This window comes from Micropterus dolomieu, linkage group LG18 (assembly GCF_021292245.1).
Source record: "Micropterus dolomieu isolate WLL.071019.BEF.003 ecotype Adirondacks linkage group LG18, ASM2129224v1, whole genome shotgun sequence".
In the NCBI taxonomy this organism is placed as follows: domain Eukaryota; kingdom Metazoa; phylum Chordata; class Actinopteri; order Centrarchiformes; family Centrarchidae; genus Micropterus; species Micropterus dolomieu.
The window spans coordinates 2,489,338-2,498,660 of record NC_060167.1 but is presented as its reverse complement, the minus strand read 5'-3'; the positions used below and the strand labels follow the sequence as shown (position 1 = coordinate 2,498,660).

The window sequence follows — 9,323 nt, the reverse complement described above, 5'->3', positions numbered from 1 at the left end:
ATAAATCCAGGTTGATGACAGCAGCCGTGTGCTCTGTTTTACTGACGTCTAAAATGATCGATCACAGAGGACGTTAGAGACGACTGGAACAGACTCCAGACCAGTGTCTCTATTAAACCAGCCTTCAGTCTCCTCCTGCTCTCTCTGACCGTCGCCACCCTGTTTTAGCAGCTGAATTCAACATAAACTTGTTTGACTCTGTGTGTCTGCAGATCAGCCTGTCGAAGGCCGTCTGGGCCCCCAGCCGGTCGTCCTGGATCACACCAGCGGCTTCGAAGGACTTCTGTTTGTAGATGACGACCTGCTCGGGGTAAGATGGTGTATTCTATGTATTTATTCCATATTCATCACGTCAGCCCGTAAATAGAGCAGCGGTTGACTGACTGTAGTTCCAGCTCTTGTGATATTTGTAGAGACAATCTGCTGATCTGCAGAGTTCAACGGAGTATGAATGTTTGGATCGGTCGCTGTCGACAGTCTAACCCATCTGTCAGTTAAGTTCTTTAGTCTAAAAACGAATTGGTTCTGACAGCTTTGAGATAAAGTTAAAGGTGGCGTATGTGAACTTTACATGGCACAACTCGTACACGAGGCGGACTTAGTGTGCCATAAGACATGTTGTACAATAAATAAATAATGCTGGGCAACGATTAAAATTTTTAATCACCATTAATTGCATGATATTCTTGCGATTAATTGCGTCTAATTTAAATGTACTGCTATAAAACTGCTACAAACTAGGAGCTCTTTACTAACAGTATTCCCTTTACACAGCAGCAATAAAATATTTCTTGTAAATCTCAACTTAAACATTGATGGTAACTTGTTATAATAAACTAGATAAATGGTAATGCCCTGGCAGCGGCAAACAGCTTTAGTTTAATATTTGATTTCATCAGAGTTCAGTTTTCTTTGGGGGTTTTTTTCTGATCAGGGAGCAGCAGAAACATTTTTCTTTTATCAGGGAGCAGCAGAAACAGTCTGTGTTCAGTCGGCAGGTATCAAGTGTCCCTGTTAGAGTGAGCTGAAGCGTTCGAGCTCAAGGCGTAGCGACAAGCGGGTTAACGTTCCCGTTAATCTGTCGTGGTATGTAGCCTATAATTTTAATTTAAGTTCAATTGGCTACAGCTGTGATGCGCACAGACGCCGTTGCCGTGGTTACTCTCTATAGAGTCTTGCTTCTCCCACACGCTGCGTCCAGTGTAGTCTGCCGAAGCCTCCCTCTGCGGCTTGTCTGGGTGGCCGATGGTTTGACTGGATGTGTATTCAGAGCCAGTGAGCATCGGGCTTTCAAAATAATAATAATTTTCAAAACGACTGCATTAACGTGCGATAAAATAAGTGTCAGCGTTGATTAATTACTGCATTAACGAGATAATAACGCGTTAACGTGCCCAGCCCTTTAAATGACACATAAAAAGAATGCAGAAAAATACATTTAAATCAAAGAATAAAAGCGAGACCTATTTGATAATTTAAATTATCATATAAAATGAAAATTTACTTCAATGCTTACAGCTTAGCAAATATTTGATGACACTGAAATACTCTTGTATAGTGAGGAAAACGACACATGTAACATGTTGTTCAGGATCTCTCCGTCATATTTCTTAATAAAAGCTATTAAAAAGTAAAATCCTTTCATATCTGCCCTCTCTCTCTCGTTTCTGTATTAAATTATTTATTAAACATTTATTCATATAGCTGACGCTTTTATCCAAAGCGACTTACAATTGCTATACATGTCAGAGGTCGCTCGCCTCTGGAGCACCACTGTGATGTCTCACAGTGGGGAATTGAACCCGGGTCTCTCACACCAAAGTCATGTGTCTTTACCATTGCGCCATCACCACCCCTAACCCCTTAACAAGTGTCGCTCATTCTAATAATTCTGACTTTTTATGGTTTCAGGTCATCGGCCACAGCAACTTCAGCTCCATCAGAGCCACCACATGTGTTTATAAAGGTAAATCCTCTCTTATGTCTTTTTACCAGGTACTTCTGCAGTTACCATGGGGTCGTTGGACAGGCTGGACTACAGATTTGTTATTTAGTGGCACGTATAAGTGATTAAATCTCCCAATCTGCTGGTGTTCTACAAATGATGTCCATGTTTAAACTGAGAATATTTCAGAACAGCTCCCCGCTGTCAGAAACGAAGGCATCCAGCTGTGATAGTACACAGGACTGGAGAGGTCTGAGTGTGGTTGAACTCTTCAGCTACTACACTCAAAGTCACATTTATATACTTAACAGTGTGTAATGGGCTCTGAGCTGTGGGTCAGTCAGAAGGTCGGAGACCACTGCTGCTGTGCTTTAAAACCAGCACTGTCTCAGTATTTAGAATAAACTACAAACAGTCTTTTCTTTTTGTTTCTGTCTGCAGGGAAATGGGCGTACGAGGTGCTGATCTCCTCCCAGGGTCTGATGCAGATCGGGTGGTGTACTCTCAACTGTCGCTTCAACCAGGAGGTACACACACACACATGTACATGCACTGTAGAGACAAAGGTGACAAACAGCCACAGTTACTGCAACTATTCATTATTGCCGTGTTCAGTAAATCTGTTTATATTTCAGGTGTCAGAACGGTCTATAAGGCTGCGTTCAGACTGCAGACAAAGTGACCCAGATCTGATTTCTTTGCTCACGTGTGACCGAGGTCGAATGTGTTTCTAACCGTGTGAGCAAAACCGCACGGAATCTGATCTTTTCCAGCTCGGATTTGAGCCTCTTTCATACGTGGTGCAAATCAAACGCAGGTTGGATTTTGGAGTTCAAATGACTTTGACGTCACTCTACAGCGACCAGCGTCACCATTTTGCTTTAGACGGAGCTGCGGGGAATGAAAAATGAATCACTTTGCTGTCTTTGTCACAAATTCCCTTTCTTCCACCTGAAATAGACCGTAGACGCTAACCTCTGTGGCCTCCATGTTCACTTCCGTACGACAGCATTCTGTGTGTGATGTCGTTCACACTGGAGTCTGAACATTTAAAAAAAACAATGTCAAATCAGAAACATTGGATCTGGACAATAAATCTGAATTGAGCAATAATGCCTGCGGAGTGAACGCAGCACCTTATATACACATTCCCCGTCGTTAACATCAAACCCCGAGTGTGTGTTGCTGAACAGGAGATCTTGTGTTTTCTTCGCAGGAGGGCGTGGGCGACACTCCTGACTCCTACGCTTACGATGGAAACAGAGTGCGAAAGTGGAACGTGACCACCACTAACTATGGAAAGGTGAAGACGCACGCAGAGAGACAGGACCAGGAAGTTTGACTGTGTTTCTTTTCATATTGTATTATATTGCGTGACCAGCTGCCAGCGCTGACAGCAGTTTGTCTCTCCTCAGTCGTGGGCAGCTGGAGACATCGTCAGCTGTCTGATAGACCTGGACGAGGGAACCATCACGTTCTGCTTGTAAGTCAAGGATTTAGATTTCATTACATCAGCAGCTGTTGCCTCGTCATTAAGAGACGCACGCAACACTTCTAAAAGCCAGAGAGACGTTAAATAGAGTGTAAATTTGTTTAATTAGCGCTGTGGCTGTGATCCTGCATGCCGTGTGTGTGTTTGTGTCCTCAGGAACGGCCAGTCTCTGGGCACAGCGTTCACCGACATCAAGATGGGTCCAGGCGTGGCGTACTTTCCCGCCATCAGCCTCTCCTTCAAAGAGTCGGTGGCCTTCAACTTTGGCAGCAGACCTCTCAGATATCCGAGACACAAGAAACAAATGTGCTTTGTCCTAAAAAAAACAAAAAACAAACCCAACATGCAGCGATCTGTAACTTTAACACAAACACGTCCTCTCCCTGTGAGCTTGACTTGAGTCGGTTTGTGACGTCTTGTTAAAAACGTTCAAGCATCGAAACAACGAGGCAGTTTAACTTCCTAAAGATAAGGTTGGTTTATTATCTTTAGCTAACGGTGTGAACGTTACTCCTTTCGTTGTTTCATATTTTAGTGCAGTGAGGATGTTCTCACTGGGCTGACTCACCCGCTCTGCTGCTTTCTGTACAGCAGATGTGGTTTTGGCGTTGTTTGATTGACCTGGCGCGGCAGGTGTAAGCTTTTTACAATGCTTCTTATTTTCGACTACGCTGCGCCCTTTTGATGCGGTGTTATGCAGTATTTTTCCCAATCCCAGCCCTTTTGTCCCCACCGCCTTTCAACACAAAGTGTCGCCCTAGTAACAGATACATATTTTCTGAACTAACCATGGCCCAGTTTCAGAAAGCAGTCTTAACAAACTCTGAGCTTCTCCCTGTGTGAAGTTTTAGATGTCTATTTAACATTAATAAAATCTTGCTAATTTCATATTTTATTAATGCTGTCAAAACACATTCAGAATATGCAGCTAAAAATTAAAAAACTCACTTTTAAAACTACATTTACATCCAGCTCATAGTAAGTGTTTTCACTCTGTTACTGTAGCGTTATTCTTAATGACGGACATAGATTTCATTCTGTGCTGAGGATAAATCCACGATGTGCTGAGATCTGTCCAAACATCGATGACAGATTGATCATAAAGCGTCATGTTCAAGATCATGTTTGGGTAAAAAACTAATAGCCTGTGAACCTCACGTCCTCCCGAGGAGGTGAGGTTCACAGGATAAGTTGCCGGAGTTACTGATCTATGGATTATCTGATCTCGCTCTCTGAAACAGAAAACCCAGAGTTTCCCTCATCTCAAGCTCAACATACTCAGAATTTTAACTAATCCCGTTTTCTGAAACGGGGCCCTGGTAGTTTAATTTTCTTTGCTTACTGTTCTGTCCCGTCTCTGTATAAATATGAACTAGTATCTCTGAGCTCTAGGTGCCCGCTGACTGCTACGATAACCGCAGACAGCCTGAGAAGTGAGACTGAAGATAATCCCAAACGTCTGCCACACAACGCTCTGCACACCCCCTCTGTACTCGCACAGGTTTTGCTCAAGTTAATATTTACAGAAGGACGCTCAAGTCTTCACGCGGTTGGTTGTTTCAGCACAGATGAGAATATATAAAGGAGATGCGCAGGATTATTGCACATCTTTTCACTTCATACTTGTTTATCTGTACGTTGTCGTCCTTGACCTGAGTGTGATTCACGTACCCTGTGGAAGGCTACCTGCCCCTCCAGAACCCCCCAACTGCAGACTTGGTGAAAGCTCAGAAACTCCTGGGCTACATCAAGAACGTCCTCTCCACCTCCCTCGACACGCAGGTAGGAACCGTCGACTGCAGTCTTTACTGGCTTCGTGCTGCTTGTTTGATTTGTGTTTTATAATTAATGAGCTCATCTAATAATCTAATAATTGTTGTTTCACATTTAACAAACCGTAATTGTCTGTTTTACAGAGAACAACAGCCGATGTTTTTATTTTATTTTTTTGCAAAGTTAATTAATTGCCTGTTTTCAATCAGTCCTTGTGTTTTGCGTCTCCTGTGGGGATTTAACGACGCCTCTTCCTCTCTGTTTGTTCTGCTTGTGTCCTCGCTGCAGGAGGAGAGGTTGGTGGAGCAGGACTGTGCAGCCTGGAGGCTTCACGGAGAACCCACGGTCCTCGTCACTCTGGCCCACATCTTCAACCACTTCGCTCCATTAATGGTGAAAAAAGTTGTTAGTAGTATTTGTGGTTGAGTCGGTGAAAGTGAGAGTTTGAATTCATCTTGTTGTTATGCTTTATGGGGGCTTCCAGGTGCTAGATGTCAGTGGGTCTTCAGGTTGTTGGGCACCAGTTTTAAAGTCACCATGTTTCTGTTTAGAAGATAAACTTTGGCACCATCTGGTGGTTTCACGAAGAACGAGCCCGGTGAGAACCTGAGGCGGACGAATGGGCTGAAAATACTAAACAGAAACCATCAGACTCTTTTCAATACGACGCAAACAAGACACAAAACAGTGTTTGAAGAGGGAGTCGGAGGAGGAGGAGAGGTGTGATGGAAGGAGGGAGACGGTCTCCCGCTCTCTCTGATCACATATACAGATGATTTCACGACGTAGTTGTTCCCATTTGGTACTGAATAAGACTCTGTGGATAAAATTATTATATTCATCAGACTAAATCAACATAAATCCAGGTTTATGACAGCCGCTGTGCTGTAAGATCAACTGTACTGATGTTTAAATGAGAGATGACAGAGAAACGGTTAAAGTTCAACCACAAAACATCTGTGGCATCTAAATGAGCTGCAGGCGTGTATTTATGCAGTAAAACTGTCTTTTTAAAATAACTGGAACATAAAACAAACTCTGGTCTCTGGCTACATTTTGCTCGGGCGTTTTGAAGTTAAGATTATCATTAAGTTAACGTTGGGGAGAGCTTTGTGCGCTTGTTTTGTTGTCTTTAACAGGGTAAATAAATGCAGCAGTGACGTCCGAAGTGCCGTGTTGATGGCGTCTCCACTGGTTGTTTTTCCTCCGCAGTGTAAAGTTTACCTGGTGGAGGACGTGCTGATGAACTTCCTGTTGGGGATTCTGGAGGGAGGAGGCTCAGTGGATGAACATCCGCTCATACAGCAGCTTCTGGATCTCTTCTGGCTGCTAATGGAGGTACACACACACACACACACTTACGTTTGTTCTTCTATCCCTGTGGGGACCTGTCATTGACATAATGCATTCTCTAACTGAACCATCACAGCTACATGCCTAACCCTTACTCTAACTGTAACTTAATTCTAACCTGAACCCTAAAACCAGGTCTTGACCCTCAAACAACCCGTTAAATTTGTGGGTCCAGCATTTTGGTTCAAAGTGGAATCCAGGTTTTTGGACCCCATGAATAAAGTAAAACAAGCCCAGACACAGATTACGTTCACATTTTTTGTGAATCAGAAATCAACCGTATCAAAAAATGTGCAGTCGGAGACTAAATGTGCATCAGCATGTGAAGTCATGCAGTGAGAGTTCTACTCTCATCATTATATTTCTGGCGCAAACACAAATCGGCAACTTCAGCTGCTCGAATCCCTACGAGTCTCTTTGGCTCCTGTGAAATGTGGAAGAAAGTTAGTTTGTACCTGTGGAGCCAGGGTGGGCTGTGAGCTTAGAGATCAGAGAACCTTTGAAGCAAAGTCTGTATGATGAAGGCGTTGGTGTTAAATGGCCTCTGCAGTCGCAACACGATGCACTGATTTTGAGCAAGTTACTGTTGAGTTACCAGCTTGAGTTCAGTCCGTGTGTCTCTCTGCAGGACTATGAAGTGAATGAGTGTCTAAAGCAGCTGATGATGTCCCTGCTGAGGGCCTACCGCTTCTCCCCCATCATCCCCGACCTGGGCTTCCAGGTAGGACATTTAGACAGGTGGTCCTGGACCTGCCACTGCTCTAAGGAAGCATCTGCATTAAGTCCTTAATGTAACTGTATAGCCACACTTTTACTGATTACACAAATCACACATTTATTTCTTTGGATCCTTTATTTTTTGGGTTGAATCTGGAAGAACACAGTTTTCACGACAGAGTTTTGTTTTTTTGTTAGAAAAGATCGTTTTAATATTAAAAAGGGAAACAGGATGAAAAGGTTCACGGACTTGTGTTAGTAAATATGTGAATTTAATAAATAAAATATTAATTATAAAAAAAATAAAGGTGATTTAAAACTAAATTAACTTGATCAAATGTTCATTTTTTCTCAAAAAGTATATTAGGCAGGAATCTCTTGGAATCCGGTCAGTAAAGTACTTTATTGATCCCTGAGTGGAAGTTGTTGCCTTACAGTTGCTCACGTTGCTAAACAGTCGGTTAAAGAAATATAAATAATAATACAAATGTTGGCAAGTACAAAATATAAAAAGTAAATATTTAAATTAAACTAAAAGTGTGGAAACAGTATTCTGCAGTATGTAATGGATAAATAATAAGTGATAATAATGACTGAGATGGAAAGAATTAAAGTCCTTAAAAATAAAAGTATTTAACAGAAACTAGAATATTGCACGTTTGTCGAGTATTGAATTTCCTCTTCCCGCTTCTACCTGTGTTTCAGATCCACTACCTGCGTCTGACCACGGCCATCCTGCATCACGAGAAGTCCAGGAAATACCTGCTGAACAACGTCTTATATCCTTCTGTTGTTTCTGACGTTGGAAGACTTTGAAAAAACTAGAAAACTAGCCAGAGCTCCCTTTTCACAGGAAGTCAAAGCTGCTCTGAAGAAACAGTTATAGTCAAACGTTCGTTAGTGGTGCCTGTTAAATATTCTCCTTAACAGATGTTCACGTTCGATGTTCTGCGTTCGGTCGTGTTTTTTTACATCAAGACTCCGCTGAGAGTGAAGGAGGCGGGGCTAGAGGAGCTCATCCCGACCACCTGGTGGCCCACGCACTTTGACAAGGAGGTAAAACAAACTCACCTGCTGCTGCTGCTCACTCTGCTCGCTCCTCAGGTGACCTGAAAACTGATCCGGCCTTGTGTTCATTAATATAAAACAACCCCAGTCTAACGGAGACAGTACGATTGTACTTAATTATATTTCCATTAATGACATTTTCTACTTCTGCACATGTTTTTATCTATCGCCTCGGTCCCGACTGAACAAAAACGCTTTCAGGAGTGAAAGTGTTTTTACAGAGTGTCCGAGGTTGTACTGATGTGTATCAGAGCTGCAGGAGACGGAGGTCACATGGGAGGAGATGTTCACTGATCACTCTAAGCTTATTAAAAGATAATGTTCATTATTTTGTGCTTGGCCTCGTGCACAATTAAGAAAAGACAGACAGGGGAGAATAGAGCTTTGAACTTGTGCAGGAATAAATGAGAAACTTTGCTCTATTTGATCCAACCAGCAGATGGCAAAGCAAATACTGCCATCTGCTGGTTCCCTGGTGAATCACATTAAGCCTGTTGCAAAGAATCTTGGCGTCTGGTTCGATTCTAAGTTAAGTTTCTTAGCAGCACACCACAAAGCTTGTGCAATCGTGTTTTTACCAGGTGAGAAATGTATAAAAAATACGATCTGTGTTAACTTTTAAGGACATGAGACCATTTTACACTCCTTCATCTCATCACGCCTGGATTATTGCAACAGCCTTTTCACCTGTTTAACCCAAAAATCTATTGATCGACTCCAGACTGTCCAGAACTCAGCTGCCAGGCTTTTAACCAGAACAAAGAAATATGACCACATTACTCCTATTTTAGCTTCATTACACTGGCTCCCAGTATGTTTTAGAATTGACTTTAAAATTCTATTGATCACTTTTAAAGCTCTTCATGGCCTCTCGCCTTGTTATATTTCTGACCTTTTAGTCCCATACGCACCAGCACGTACCTTGAGATCCTCGGGCAGAGGTCTGTTGTCTGTTCCAGAGTCTCGACTGAAAAC

At 42.6% G+C, this 9,323-nt stretch overlaps 1 protein-coding gene across 1 annotated transcript in view; it reads left to right on the top strand.

Annotated features, from left to right (window-relative positions):
• Window positions 1-211: 211 nt before the first annotated feature.
• Window positions 212-9,323, top strand: part of LOC123956638 (E3 ubiquitin-protein ligase RNF123-like) — a 160,751-nt gene continuing 151,639 nt past the window's right edge. The window contains exons 1-12 of the mRNA XM_046028981.1: window positions 212-310; window positions 1,912-1,966; window positions 2,387-2,472; window positions 3,162-3,248; window positions 3,361-3,428; window positions 3,594-3,719; window positions 5,105-5,219; window positions 5,499-5,603; window positions 6,423-6,548; window positions 7,192-7,284; window positions 7,986-8,059; window positions 8,219-8,336. Coding sequence (XP_045884937.1) covers window positions 2,428-2,472; window positions 3,162-3,248; window positions 3,361-3,428; window positions 3,594-3,719; window positions 5,105-5,219; window positions 5,499-5,603; window positions 6,423-6,548; window positions 7,192-7,284; window positions 7,986-8,059; window positions 8,219-8,336 — 957 coding nt within the window. The 5' untranslated portion in view covers window positions 212-310; window positions 1,912-1,966; window positions 2,387-2,427. The remainder of the gene's footprint in view (window positions 311-1,911; window positions 1,967-2,386; window positions 2,473-3,161; window positions 3,249-3,360; window positions 3,429-3,593; window positions 3,720-5,104; window positions 5,220-5,498; window positions 5,604-6,422; window positions 6,549-7,191; window positions 7,285-7,985; window positions 8,060-8,218; window positions 8,337-9,323) is intronic.